This window comes from Solanum lycopersicum, chromosome 4, assembly GCF_036512215.1.
Source record: "Solanum lycopersicum chromosome 4, SLM_r2.1".
In the NCBI taxonomy this organism is placed as follows: domain Eukaryota; kingdom Viridiplantae; phylum Streptophyta; class Magnoliopsida; order Solanales; family Solanaceae; genus Solanum; species Solanum lycopersicum.
In genome coordinates, this window is record NC_090803.1 from 66,942,827 (window position 1) to 66,958,944 (window position 16,118).

The window sequence follows — 16,118 nt, forward strand, 5'->3', positions numbered from 1 at the left end:
AATCAGCTACTGTGTGTGTTGATAATTTCTAGCTAATTCGCGCTATTAGTAAAAAAAATTAGATCATCATGAATATGTCACTAAATAGTTTGAGATTTTGTTGTTTAGCTGCAACTTTTTTCTCTCGTTAATTTCTTATTTTCTATGATTATTTTACCATTGGTGTAGATATCAAACTCAGAAATCTTACCATTCAAATAAACTATAAACTTAATTTGTACCTGCCTGCATGTACCTCCAGCTAATTAGAAGGAAAATTTGATTTGGTACTCTTTTTAATTAATTCATTTGTCCCCATTAGCATCTAGCTAACCCAATTTTCACTTTCTTTAATCCTACTTAATTTGTCCTATTATCAATCTCTCTCCTATATTAATCTCTAACTAGATACATTAAACTCCATTAATTCCTTCAAATATGTTGATGAGAATCACCCCAATATTAGATGAAATAATCGTCACACCTAATACTCATGAGTCCGAAAACCAAAATACTATACCAGATATTGATATTGCTATCGATGATTCCCCTCTCAGTTCATCAGAAAATCATAGTCTACGATTCTTAGTATTTTCAATGCTAACGAGGATTCATGCAGGCTATTTTAGAATAAGCCTATCTTTGTGTTGGGAAACTTTGTTATGGAAAACACTTCTCGATCCAAATAATAACGAAACAAAATTCTTACATCGCGTCCCTCAAATAATCTATCGTCCTATTTTAATTTTCTTATGGTCGTTTGCTTTATTGATTTTAGTTCTACTTTCTTTACTCTACCTCTTGAAATGCGTCTTTCGATTTAATTTAGTCAAAAGGGAGTTTCTACACCATGTTGGTGTAAATTACCTTTTTGCCCCTTGGATTTCTTGGCTTATTTTACTCGAATCCTACCCTTTTATTATAGCTCCAAAACACGCTGTTTACAAAGCTCTTTGGTGGGTTTTTGCTGTTCCGGTTTTAATTTTGGATGTGAAAATTTATGGACAATGGTTCACTAAGGGGAAAAGGTTCTTAACAGCCGTGGCTAACCCTACGAGCCATTTATCGGTCATTGGGAACTTAGTCGGGGCTCGAGCCGCGGCTAAAATGGGCTGGCAAGAGGTTTCCGTTTGCTTGTTTTCACTAGGCATGGTTCATTATTTGGTCCTTTTTGTTACGTTGTATCAGCGGCTATCGGGAAGTGACCGGCTACCGGCTATGTTACGGCCCGTTTTCTTCTTGTTCTCGGCTGCTCCGAGTATGGCTAGCTTGGCTTGGGCATCAATAACCGGAACCTTTGATACGGCTTCGAAAATGTTCTTCTATCTCTCGTTGTTTCTCTTTACGTCACTGGTAATGTTACATTTAAAAAAAAATTATTTTTCTATAAAAAATTTCAAAATATATTATTCGATATTATATATAACATGTTAGATTATATTGAAATCTATTATTTGAACTATAAATCAGATAAACTGCTATAACAAATTATATTACATCAATAATATGAAATTCTTTATAGGGTATATGAGTTGAATCCAAAATTAAAAGAGTCTTCGACTCGCAAAAGTTTTGTAAATTAGCTTTAATTTATGTATTATTATTATTATTATTGTTTTTCTTTTCAATCCTAAGTTGAATTTCCACTTCATTGCATGTGCAATTAGATGAAATTGACTTTACAACAACTTTATCTTCAATTCTACGTATGTGTTTGTATTAAGAATATAATTATAATATCGTTTTCTTTTTAGGATCACAACTTGTTATTTATGTTTCTAATTTCATTGTTTTTGTCTTTTTGTATATTAAAAATATTAATGTTATTAAATATTAGCTTGCTATTTAAACTATTCGTGTTTTCTTGTACGAGCCGTACATGCCGTGATCAAGACGACTCTCATTTGTCAGTCTACTAGATCCACTATCCCAAGAAAATCTAAGATTGATCAAATCTTTTTAGGTAGTCAAAAATATTAAAATTATAGCACCTACATTTTTTTATATGTATAATATATTTGTGAAATATTATTTTGAGAGATATTTTGAGCGTGATAAAGATCAAGATAAACAGAGTCAAATGTAAAAGATAACATTAGGGTTCAGTCAAATTCAATAATCTGTTTCAAATCTTGTAATGTGCTATAAAATTCAAGTTACATAATGTATTGAAAACTTATATTATAAACTAACTTATTGGTATAACGTTGATGTTCCCAAATCTTGAATTTGCTTTTGAACAATCGTGATTAATTATAGTTTTTTTTTTTTTTTTTTAACTTTTTAGGTATGCAGGCCAAGTCTTTTCAAGAAATCAATGAGAAAATTCAATGTGGCATGGTGGGCATATTCATATCCAGTAACACTATTAGCATTGGCATCTACAAGATATGCAAAAGAGGTTAAAGGAAAAGTTCCACACACCATAATGCTAACTCTATCATCTCTCTCAGTTTTGGTCATCATTGCTTTATTGCTCTCCACTGCTCTTTACTCGAAAATCCTCTTACGTGACGATGATCCTTCTCTCAAGCATTCGTGTTTATCAGAGACGCATTCAGAATATTAAATAAGTGTGTTTTTTCGCTTTTGCTATCGACTATGATTGAGTTTAGTAGTCTCCAGCTAGCGCATGAGTCTGCCCTATGTATTAATTAATTATTGTAATTGTAATTAATTAAGTGCTTAGGGCTGGTAGCTACAAGTCATTATCGTTCCTAAAGTATTAATTAATATATGTTATTGTATTGGAAATATCGTCTACTTGCCATAACTAGTCTTTACTCTTTGGGTTCTATCTGTATTACTTAATTTATATGAATTTAATAAAGTAGAACTTTATATATATATATATTTTTTTTTTTTTTATTTGGGTTTTTTTTTTTTATCATATTCTTTGTCACATATATGACGACGTTTCAAATATGCCCATGTTTAAGTGACCAACTTTTTGTCTATAGATAAATGACAAATCATTTTTTTTTTGTTATATATAGACAGCTAATTAGATGCCTAAGTTTGATGAACTATATATATACACTCTACGTACGTAGTACACATTTATGATCTTCATCAGATATGGGAAGATCAGAATAAATATATAACTTTCGATAATTTCTACGATAATTGAATTTTCTTTAAATTCGTTGCTACTTATAATAGCTAAACGAGATTGATATGAAATTTTTATTCTTTAACTATAAAATATTGTTTCCGTCGCTGATTATTTATTTTCTAGTAGTGAATTGGGCGTAATCATCAATTGGCAAATATAAAAACTATATGATAATGACAAGTGAAGTTTCTCCCATCGTTAATATCTTATACAGTAAAATCTCTATAAATTAATATTGATGGGACCATGAAATTTTATTATTTTATAGAGGTATTATTTAATTAATTAATATTTATTAATTTAAAGAATGGTTTGAGATTTGATGAAGATTAATATTGATTATATCAAAATCATTGTATCATATTAATTTATATATCATACTTATTGATTTCACATTAAAAGAAATATTATACATAAAGTACAACGAATACATCAAAATCGTTAAATCTTACTAATTTCAACCTTGTGATACTGTGATAATAAGAGCTTTTAAGATGTATTATCAAGCAGATTTTATTGTAGGAATTAGAAGGCTATAAGTGGACAAACTAATCTAACAAACTAAGATCAATGTTTGGATGCTATCAATTATGTACTACCTGTTTGAATTATCCAGGTGAAAGTGATTAATATTCAGAGGTCCAGAACTTAGAAGAAATTGTGGATACCATCGGAAAAAACAATGTTGTAAACGCAGTTGAAGATGATATTATACCTTTGGAACCAATGACGCGTAAGGAAACACTTATCACATTTATAATTTTTCACAATTTTATGATACAGTTCGAAAAGACAACACCCAAGCTCGTGAATGTAATAAGAAAAGTTAGAGATGAGCTTTAAATATATTTAATTTTTTAAAAAAAAACAGAACAAAATAGAATCATATTTCACTAAATTGTCTTCAAATATATTTGTACTTTAAAGAATTATTAATTTACGATATTAATTGGACCATATATTTATATAAAAATCTTCTAAAAATATATTATCTTATTATCTTATTGAAATTGGTGAATTTTTTTCCCTGGCCCAAGTCGACACCAAAAAAAATATTATTCTAAAGAGATTATTAATTTATCGAGTATTAATTTATAGAGGTTTTACTGTACGTCAATTAAGAGAGATTAGTAGGTTAGGGTGGTTTGGACATAAGCTTTAAATTATTTAGTTGATAGTAATTACTACTATTACTTTCTCACTTTAATTCCTTATTTTGACTTGTAAGTAAAATTTAAGGTGTTCATTTAATATTGACACATAAATATTAGATCAAGCTATGCCCTTCTTATTTAATTGTCGTGATGAGTGAGAATATATATATATATATATATATATATATATATATATATATATATATATATATATATATATATATATATATATATATATATATATATAATCACAATTTTACTTAAATATTATATTCTACAGGACATTTATAGCTGCCAAGCTGTCAATTTCTCATATTGCTGACTAACCAACTGATCATAAATATTTAATATCAAATTCTCTGAAAAATTCAATTCAATCGAGGTATCTAAATAGCATTTAAAATTCTGACTTAGAACAAACTAGATCTCATAATTAAATTCGTATTAGCAGTTAATTAATAAGCACGACAACGTGAATAGAGTATGACTGTATAATGATATATGGAATCCTTTTTTAAAAAATCCAGGCCATGAGACTTGAGAAGCGATCGAACATTGTACGAGCATAGAATATACGTTTATTGACTTGAGATAAATATTAAATGTGAGCATATTTTCATATACTTAAGGTGCAATAGAATCAATTTTGTTTGTGTATTCTGATACTCAAAGTCGAAATTCACTTGATGAAAATATATAACAACTAACAAGTACAAAACCATGTACAATGTGTTAAATTATTGTATGAAGTATTTTTAACATAAGAAGAAAAAAAAACTAAGTGATATAAGGTATATAAATGGAATATTTTTTTTGTGAAAATGAACCCATTGAAAATTTTATTAAAATAGTTTTATTTTTATTTTCTTAATAATTAGAAGCAAAAATGTGCCTAGCAAGTTGGGGTGGCTTTCCAAAAATGGGCTCAACTAATGATGGGCTTTTCTAGTCCAGTTTGTATTAAGTGAGTAAGCCCACAATAATGTCAACATATATTACAAATAATAAGTTTAGAATTTTTTTTGTCTTTTTTGACATAAGTTTCGTAGAAATTAAGTAGTATGACATAGGTCGTGTAAAATCTAATTCATGCATTAGATTTTAAATAAGTTAAGAGAACTTTTGTCTCACACGAAATAAATTTTGTAGATCAAACTATGCCTTTTACCATATGACTTGTGCATTTTGAAACTGAACTTTTACGTAACATTAATTTTGTAAGAACTAATATGGTTTTTGAACCGAATGAATTATGCCTTGATCAACATAAGCTATGTATATAAATTAAGCAACATAACTTGTGTGGTTATAGACTATAGTAAGTATGGTACGAAAATATAAGCTCATAGAAATCAATTTTTTTTTGGTTATTTCGACATCAAAGAAATCTTTAGCTACATATTATTTTTTGCTTAATATATGAAAAGATAAACAAAATACCATCAAATTTAAAAGATAAAAATTAAAGACCATCGATATTTGTGCGAATGACCCATACATGAAAGGAGTAACGAGGATGAACAACGTTAATATTTCAAGATTCCTTGTCATATAGCCGTGCAAGTAATCACAAAGTTGTAGGCTTTTAGTATTCTTTTTTTTTTCCTAGGCTAAAGTTTAGTATCACTTTTTAGGGTTTAATGTTAAACCATTGGTTCTTTGTTTGTCCCTTTTAGATATATACTCGTTATTGCAATGTATTCATAGTCCTGACATTTTGCCAAATCACTTATATTCTGGTTAGTTTTATGAAATGTCTATATATGTATTTAGTAATTTGTTTGTCATTCGAATAATTCTATTCTAGGATTAGTTTTCTCAATGTCTATATTTAGTATTAGTTCGAGGTTTACTCTATTGAGCAATATTTTGAAGTTTGTGAGTTCTGAATTTACTATGGAATTAGTTCGATTTGTTTTAGTTACTGAATTACTAATTTAAAAGTCTAAGAAAAAGCTATTGAATTTGTCTAATCAGGCTTGTACCTAATACCATTTAAGTTGACTATTGAATTTATTGTAGCTCGTTTTGTTTATTGAATTACCAATTGAAAGGTCTAATTAAGCAAAAGTCATTGGATTCGTTTGATCTAAACTTGTACCTAATATTGTAACTCCGCTCTTGTATCCCTTTTCATGAAATACATGCACATCGATTTGCCTTATCTATAATTATTTTTAAAAATAAAATAAAATAAAAATTCCCCTAGTTAGTACGAGTATTATATATCATGAGAATAAGTAAATGAGAGGGGCTTGACCTTACCTCAACATACAACACAAAGGATAAAACTTTTATTCTTTCAAAACGAGGGTTAAAGAGATGACTATCTACGTACCGACTAAACGCCCACACATATAAGAAAGTAAATTAGCTTAACAAAAAAGTTCGCTACAAACCACACCCTTTAGGCCTCTTTGAACTCCATTATGAGATTATGCTGAATATATTATTGATGTATAGGATTGAATTGATAGATTTGAAGATCACAAAATAGATGAAAGCATCAAATAATATTCGCATAAAATCAAAAGTAGTTTTAGGGTAGGTAGTTGCCCTAAACTTAGAGCATATGCCATATTATCTGTTGGTATAACTTAATACATATTATATATAAAAGAAGAGACCGCAATCACTTGTTTAACACAATGGTCCCTTATTTGCATTTCCTTCATGTAATGCTCTACTAATTATATATACTAGCTATACAGAATCTTAAGCAAAATTTATTGAACAAATCTTTCATTTGCAAAAATTGGTGTAAAAGATACTTAAATCTAGCTTAGTGTAATGGCAAGAAGTTGGTTCCCTTTTTTAGGTAAAAAAGGGACCCACAATGTGAAAGAGTCCCACATCGATCTGTCTTTTAAAGAATGTGTAGTCTCTTTAATATGACTTAAACAATTTTCGCCTCTTAAACTAGCATTAGATCTATATATGATCAGACTTATTTATCGATATAATAATTCACATAATAAGAAAATAAATTATACCAATTCCTCTTAGCATGTTTTAATTAAGTTTTAAAATAGGATAACCATACATTTTAACTCACCCTTGACTAAAAATATAAAGGGAAGTATTAAAAACATCTTTCAATTTGACATAGATTATTATGAGTTTTGTCACGAACTATGATTGAAATACATTCTTAATTCTCGTCAAGTTAATGAGTGTTTCAATACTTTCCTGGACTTTCTATTAAGAGATACACTTTTACCAAAGTATTAAGACTATTTACTACGCCATGTGACAAATCAAATGTATATTCAAATTGAATTAGTTAATTAGAGACTATTTGAAACAAACTTGATTCCAATAGAAGTATTGTTATATATATTAATTACTGAATACAAGTTACAACTTAGATTACACACAACAAAGTGATGACACCACTAATTAATAAGAGATTAACAAAGAAAGAAGTAACTAGAAAGTGATGAGATACAATTCTGTAGAAGGGAGATGAGAAATATAAGAAAATCAAAGCTTCGACATAATTTTCATAACCGTTCTTCTAACTCCTAATCCTTTTTAATAAAGTGTAAATGGGCCTTTTTAACAATATTTTCGTAATTGTCAATAATTTAGAAAGAAAACTAATAACTCACGATCAGAGGTGTTATCAGTACTTCTCTCGAATATAAATGCTGTTGGGTGACAAGTGACTGATAACTGAGACGTTGTGATGGTAGGGACAACTACAACAAGTGACAATTGATTGATTCTTAAATTACTTTTATCAAATTCTGCAATCACCTTTCATTGTTTTGGCATCCCTTTCCATTTTTAGTAACTCCATCTTTCTAAGACTCTTCTCCTCCTCCAATATCTTATCACAAATCAAAATAACAAAAAACATAAAAAAAATAAAAAAAAATTGCACAATAAAAAGTTAACTTGGCCTTCTAGGGTTTGAGTATTCAAGATCTCAAAAAGAAAAAGAAAAAGGTTATGGCTCGTGGTAAGATCCAGATCAAGAAAATAGAAAACCAAACAAATAGACAAGTGACTTATTCAAAGAGAAGAAATGGGCTATTCAAGAAGGCTAATGAACTTACTGTTCTCTGTGATGCTAAAGTTTCAATTGTTATGATTTCTAGTACTGGAAAACTTCATGAGTTTATAAGTCCCTCAATCACGTAAGAAAACAAATTTTATTATTATTATTATTTTCAAAATTTTTGTGTTTGTTTTAATTATTTTGATGTTGTTTATGTTTTGTTTAGGACCAAACAATTGTTCGATCTGTACCAGAAGACTATTGGAGTTGATATTTGGACTACTCACTATGAGGTTTTAATGTCTTTGATTTCTTCCTTCTAAGATCTTTAACTTTCCCCTTTTTTTTGGTTAAATTGTGTAACAAATTCATCTTAAAAAGTGCTTTTTATATTTGTTTTTAGAATCGATCACACTTTCTATTTATTTGGTTATATTTTCAACATGTCCTTTACGGTTAAATTTGATTCTTTTTTATGTAAAGATTCTTAAAATAACGGCTGAGATATGAATTATCTAAGATCTCGATCGATCCCCATGTTTTTATACAATAGCGAAGTCAGGAACTTCATTTAATCAAGATTTTATATAGATCTATGAAAAACAATTTTTAAGATGTACATATTACATTATTTTCTATATAATTTTGAGTGTTCAATTGATCATCTAAATCACTTTTTTGATATGATGTTGAACTGTATGTGCGTCTCATTTAAAAGTTCAATTACTAGAAAAATTGTTTTATTTTCTTGATTACATATATTTTTGAGGTATTTTTACGATTTATTATTTGTTAAAAATGAGCAGAAAATGCAAGAGCAGCTAAGGAAGCTAAAGGATGTTAATAGGAATCTACGAAAAGAGATCAGGTAGATATCTAGATCTTTAACAAGAATCTATGACTTTTTAATTTATTGATAAAAAATCTTAATAAAATAAAATTATATTATATTGTTATTTATTGATATTATAATTTATGGGCAGACAGAGGATGGGAGAAAGCCTAAATGATCTGAACTATGAACAGTTGGAAGAACTCATGGAAAATGTGGACAATTCTCTGAAGCTTATTCGTGAAAGAAAGGTTAATTCCAATTATTAGACTAAAATTTCTAAAATTGAAATAATCGTAATCGAATCACTTTATAGTTGTCAAGTGAAATCTAAGAAGGTAATTAATATGTTGCAGTCTTATTCTTACCTTTATCACTTTATAGTTGTCAAGTGAAATCTAAGAAGGTAATTAATATGTTGCAGTCTTATTCTTACCTTTATGGGTAAAGATGTTTTCTCCTTCAATTGACCCTCGACAATCCTTTTCATTTAGACGAACATGAGAATGATGATGTGAACAAGCTCACGAGGACGAATTTTAGTTGAATCTTGATCAAAATAACTAAAAAAGATAAGAGATACAATATGATCTAAAATGATGGCGTGAACAAGCTCTCAAAATACTTTGTTAGGACGTTTTATGGAGAGTCAAACTATTCAATATTTTAAGATATACTAAATTCAATCGAAATTCAGAAGTGAAATTTAATAATTATTTTAGAATAAAATAGTATATATATATATAAAATGACAATGTTTTCTTTCTACCTTGGACTTTTACTTCATAGTCCTAAGAAACTCAGCTTCTTCTCATTACCAAACACCTATTATTCAAGAACTTGAGCTAATACATCTAAAGGCCGATCGAATGGATGCAGATCTAGAGATTGGATTCTTCATCACTAATTGTGATTCATATTACTTATTACTATCCGTTTATCGTGTAGATTCATGAGTATTTTGTATGATGCATATTGCTTATTAATATAATTACCTCTTTTTACATAAAACTAAATGTATAGAAAAGAGTAATCAAATGTGTTCATTTTTTATTTGCTTGCCTTCCATAAAGTTGGTCATTTTCTTTAAGTAATGCCTAACTTTATTTTATTTGTGAAAGAACAGTTTAAGGTGATTGGCAATCAGATTGAAACTTACAGGAAAAAGGTAAGATGTCATATTTCTATATGTTCGAAATATAATTAACTAATAAAAAGTGTGTTATCTCTTTAAGTTAAGTTTTTAGATGAAATGATCACACACTTGAATACTAAAAAAAAGAAGAATTCATATTTTGGTTGATTGCAGGTTAGGAATGTGGAAGAAATAAATAGAAATCTCCTACTTGAATTTGTAAGTGCTTGAGCTTGTTAATACTTTTTTTTTTTTTGCATAGCATAGAAATTAAGTTTGTTTTTTCAATCATCCACAACCCTATTTTGCAATATTGCTTGATAGAAGTAGTAGTTAGAAGCAAAAGCATTTGTCTAGGATTTATATTGTTCTCTAAATCTAGAAAGAATTGCTGTTTTGCTCGGGTTATTCAAAATGCTATTGCACTCGTTTTTTATTCTACAAAAATGCACTACTTGAGGAGGATCTGGGACATATCTGTCAACTTTTTAAAAAGTTCGAGCAAGATAGAATTAAGTAGATGATATAGTTGGGAATAGTATTCTTGCCAATGGTTTGTGATCTATCCACACAATTACTAAAAGGCACACATGAGATTCTACCATAAGGCATTTGATTTACTTGGTGCAAAATCAAGTATTTATACTTGTATAGTGAATTTTATGATAACGTTACTAGGACAAGATGGAGTTTTACGGATGGTAAACATCTTCATCTCCGACCTTAAAATTTTGATACCTCTGAGTTTTAAAAAAATTCAATACATAATGATCAACTATTCTCAACTCATTTGTGCAAGATACATATTGTGTGGCAAATGAAGGATTTTCACAAAGGAAAATTTTAACCTCTATTATACATAGCTAAAAGACTTTTAACCTTATATATACAATATGATTAATCGACAAAAAATATTCATTAAAATCCCGTTTCCTTCCCTCTTTCTCTGCCCCAACAATACATGATACTGATGATTGATTTTGACTGGCGTAGGATGCAAGACAAGAGGATCCATATGGTGGATTAGTTGAGCATGATGGAGACTACAATTCCATGCTTGGATTTCCAACTGGAGGGCCTCGTATATTAGACTTACGCCTTCAACCAAACAACAATTATCATAATCATCTTCACAGTGGAGGTGGCTCTGATATTACTACTTTTGCTCTAGGTTGAGTAGTAACTTTCACCTTATTGTAATATTGTCATATTTTCTAAATAATCACATGCAATGTTTGTTCACTAGACATGCATGAGAGTACTGACTGTTTAGACTATTCTCCTACTTTTGCTTAATCCAGTGTGTTAAAACCTAAAAAAAGAAAAACTATAAGGATGTCAAAACTCTATTGTATTTGGATTGAAGTGTTGTGTATCTTCTAATGTTTAATGTAATGTTTTAGTACTATCTTATATATATAAAGATCATCTGGAAGTATGGAAATGTTTTAACTTTTAGTTTCGTAAAATGAATTTTATATCAGCAATATTTATTAGTTGAAATTATGTTTTTTCCCCTTCATGTTGGTATGTTTGTCATGATACAATGTCTACATTATGTCTTGTATGTATATGGTTTAAAGTTTTGTATAAAATGAAATTAGTCCTTAGTTATTATTATTTTTACACATGTATGATGTATCATAAGATCATAGTTTTCACTCAAATTATTTACTTGAAAATTTTGCACCTTTTTAAAATTGTCTTTGATAACAATAAATGAATATGAACTTAATTACATGCAACATAAACAATAAAAATTTATATAGCCAACATAGAAGTAAAAAATGTTTTTTTTGGGGCTGCTGTTGTTCAAGGCTCCCTTTCAAAGTTTCACCACTTGCATTTTATATATTTTTGGAATGAACACGTAGTGAAAATCTAAATAGATAGATATTTTTTTTTTTGTTATTGGAAGCTTAATTAAAACTCAAAATATATTGTTTATTTGTTGTAGTTTATGTTCATATAGGTACTACCAAATTTCAGTCACAATATTGTTTGTTTTATCAACAATATTAGAGCAAGGAAGCTTCATTTTTTTTTTGCTCATGGTAAGTGGATATTCTTTAGTATAGATAAAAATTTAAATAAGTTGCTAACAATTCTTTTATATATATTTTTAAGTGAATCGTATCATGAATTGAAGTGCTTAATTAGAATAAATTATAATTAGAGTATCTTTATCCACAAGTTTAAATGATTCTATCTTCGATACGAATGCTAATTTAACCTTCTTTTTTTTTTGGATCAAATGACTTTCACTCGTTCTAATCTAAACGATGAGCGCCTATGTGGAGCTTATCACAATCAAATTAGTCAAAATAAAAAATCAAAGTTTTATTAAAAAAAATTCTATTTGTGGCTGTCCACTCAAATTTACAAAAAATTAACTTCTAAGGAAATATTTTAATGTTTTGATCTCTCCAGACTAGTATAAATAAGTACTTACATTAAGCTTATTTTCACTCACAAATATAAAATATTTCCCCTCTCTTATTCTCAAGAAAAAGTCATTTCTGCAACGCTGCTATGGTACCACAAAAAAATTATTCTTTTTTTTTTTTTGTCTTTTTACTTGTTTTGATGTTTTATTCTTTAAATGTATAATTTCACGTTGAATTAACTTCTTTTTTTTTTTTGCTTATTTGAGAAGGTGCACATGCTTGATTTTTTATTTTTTTTTATTTCAGAAATTGATTTTTGTGATTTTTATTAGTAGAGGACGAATAGTTATTCTTTTTTCTTTATTGCTTTGTTTTTTTCTCTCTCTATATATATGAGTGTACCTAACTCTAATTTGATCTAAAATGTGGTTTGTTTGGTAGAATTTAATTAAAGAATGATAATAATTTATAGTTCCCTAGAAGTTTTTTTAATTGATTTTTTTTATGACATGTTTGGATGTTTAGGGTACCTCTAATGAAGTTCAAAAAGTTGAAGATCAAAAGCTTCCCATTTTCGAAAGTATCCATCCCAAAGTGACAGCTGATCCTACCATGCGCGATGGAGTTATCTGTTGCGTTATAAATACGGAAGCCCTAGATATTCCGAACAACGACCACATTATATTTCCTCGTATTAAAAGGTCATCAATATCATCTGCAAATCAAAAAAATACTAAGAAGGCCAAGAAACAACATTGCAACAAGTCCCGTTAGGAACTTCAAGTGCAACAAATACATTTCATGGAGCAAAATGTATTTTATTACTTTATTTGAATTTACTTTTCTTGTAAGGGAAATAGTCTCATGTTCGGTAATTTAATTTATGGTATTTTTGTATATCGAAAGCTCATAAAATATTAATGGAAGATCAATGACTTTATTATTTTTTTTTTACAACTACTTAACTTTTAACTTCCTATCTCTTGCTTGCTAAAAAGTGTTCAAAGTTTTATATAGTCTGTTTTTCTTTTCCTATTTATTGTGTTTTTTTTTTTTTGAGATTAACTAAATCTCAAAATACTGCTAATATAGTTGGAAAAAGTTCAAATAAATTATTATATAGTACTCTAATAGTTTATTTTTATATAGGTACTATCAAATATCAGTAACAATATTATTTAGTATTGGTACAAATTTGAATAAGTTACTAATAATTTATGTTTATCAACAATAATAGAGAAGGAGGCTTTCATTTATTTTTTTTGTGAATGGTAAGTGGATATTGTTTAGTATTTGGCAAAAATTTAAATAAGCTACTAACAATTGTTTTTATATTTCAAGCATATCTTATAATGAGTTCAGGTGCTTAATTAGAATAAATATAATTTGAGTATTTTTACTCATAAGTTTAAATGGTTGTCTATGTATCAAGTTCAAAATCGTCCTAATTCAATCTCTTTTTGTATAGTTTTAAGAAAGGAAAGTTGAATTCTTATTTAGAATTTCTTTTCTTGTAGTCAAATAACTTTCACTCTACCTAATCTAAACTACATGCGCCAATTTGAATCTTTTCACCGTCAAAGTAAAAGTTCTTTTTTGGAAAAACTTTTAGAAAAAATTCTATTTCTAGTTGTCCAAGCTAATTTACAAATTCCCTAAAATGAAATTCTTAATCGGACTAGAAATATTATCTAATAAAACACTTTAAATGCATTGGTGTTCCCAAACTAGTATAAATAAGAGCACTTGTTAAGCTTATTTTCACTCACAAATATAAATTATATCTCAAGAAAAAATCATTTCTTCAACGCTGCTATGGTACCAAAAATAATATATTTATTTTTTATTGTTTTCTTTTTCTTTTTGTTTTGTTTTTTAGTTATTTTGATATTTTATTCTTTAAAGAGTGTAATATGTTTTTAGTATTTATTTGAGAATGATTTCTTGTTGAATTGAGTTTTTTGCGTTTTGCTTTTTTGAAAAGGTGCACATTTGTTCCCGTATTTTTTTTTTCATTCATAAATTGTTTTTTTGTAATTTCTATTTGAAGATGAGATTTGTCATTTTATTACGATTATTTTAACTTTAAACTTCCTACTTATTACTTGCTAAAAAGTGTTCAAAGTTTTATATATATAGATCCACAAAAAATAAATTGATCGGTAACTAGTACAAAATTAATTATTGAAGTGAAAGCAAACTAAAGGAGCAAGATGATTTATACTAAAGTTTAATGGGAAATTAAGAAGAAAAAAACATACTTAATATTAACTGTATGATTTATACTAAAATTTAACGTATGCATATGCATGGTAGACACATTTTTTAATTGAAGTGTTATGTATCTTCTAATGTTTAATGTACTTTCTAAAAAAAAAATTCGTAGTTTCGTAAAATAAATTATTTTTCTTTTCTTCATGATTACGATGTCTACTTTATTTTCAATACGTATGTTTTTTATGAATCTTATTCTATAGGTGCTATCAAATTTCAGCCACAATATTGTTGAGTATTAGTAAAAAAATTGAATAATTTACTATTCAATTTATGTTTTATCAACAATATTAGGCAAGAGAGCTTTATTTTCTTGCTCATGGTAAGTGGATAGTATTTAGTATTGGCAAAAATTAAAATAAGTTACTAACAATTGTTTTACATAGTATTAAAAATATTTTATCATGAATTCAAGTGTTTAATTGAAATAATTCACAATTATGAGTGTCTTTACTCACAAATTTAAATGGTTGTCCTATGTATTAAGTTTAAAAATCGGTTTGATTCAATCTCTTTTTGTATAGTTTGGAGAAAGGAAAGTTGAATTTTAATTAGATATTCTTTTCTTGTAGTCTAGTGACTTTCACTGTTCTAATCTAAATCGTGTGTATTTATTTGAAATTTTTCACCGTAAAAATCGGAATTTTTTTTAAGGAAAAGAGTTGATTTTTTACTAATGAATTTTTTTAATTCTATCTTTGACTAATGCGATTTTAAAATTTAGATTATAATGATCTTAAATTTTATAAGATGTATTGTACTATAACTGAGTTACATGTGAATCCCACCACTAAAAATCTTACACCTAATTCATAGATTTGATTTTATATTTATAAATAAATAAAATTACAAACTTGAAATTAAAATCCTTTTCAAATAAAATTTTTGTCCAAAGTTTATAAATAAACACTAATTTCAAATTAAAATTCTCTCCAAATCTTTTTATCAAATGTTTTATTTGTTTCAAAATAGCTCATTTCTTAATTAATATGTTATGTTAGTAACTACATTTATAACTCTACTATTTATATCCTTTGGTTTAATTATAAAATTGAGCCTAAATAAGAATAAAAATCATACATGATTATGATAAACCAAAAAGAGAAATGATCACTTGAGCATATATAGAAAAACTTCAAAATTTTATTTTGACCTTCAAATCATAATTATTTCAATAAGCACTTCATTATACAAAAGAAAATATTTTAATTTGACTTATATTTCTGACTGTCAAAACAA

The 16,118-nt window shown here is 27.6% G+C and overlaps 2 protein-coding genes across 2 annotated transcripts; both read left to right on the forward strand.

Moving 5' to 3' along the window:
- Positions 1 to 319: 319 nt before the first annotated feature.
- On the forward strand, positions 320 to 2,833 carry LOC101246923 (S-type anion channel SLAH4-like). The gene is made up of 2 exons (XM_004238566.5): positions 320 to 1,332; positions 2,267 to 2,833. Exons 1-2 carry the CDS (start codon positions 418 to 420, stop codon positions 2,546 to 2,548), a joined length of 1,197 nt encoding a protein of 398 aa, XP_004238614.2. The 5' UTR covers positions 320 to 417; the 3' UTR covers positions 2,549 to 2,833.
- Positions 2,834 to 8,039: 5,206 nt separating this feature from the next.
- DEF (floral homeotic protein DEFICIENS) lies at positions 8,040 to 11,636 on the forward strand. The gene is given in 7 exon segments (NM_001247148.2): positions 8,040 to 8,390; positions 8,478 to 8,544; positions 9,058 to 9,119; positions 9,235 to 9,334; positions 10,210 to 10,251; positions 10,393 to 10,437; positions 11,212 to 11,636. Coding segments are annotated over 7 exon segments (687 nt in total). The 5' UTR covers positions 8,040 to 8,202; the 3' UTR covers positions 11,395 to 11,636.
- The last annotated feature ends 4,482 nt before the right edge of the window (positions 11,637 to 16,118 follow it).

Coding starts and splice junctions, on each gene's coding strand:
- LOC101246923 (XM_004238566.5), top strand. CDS start 418: ATGTTGATGAGAATCACCCCAATATTAGATGAAATAATCGTCACACCT. Junction 1,333..2,266: donor TGTTTCTCTTTACGTCACTG/GTAATGTTACAT, acceptor TTAACTTTTTAG/GTATGCAGGCCAAGTCTTTT.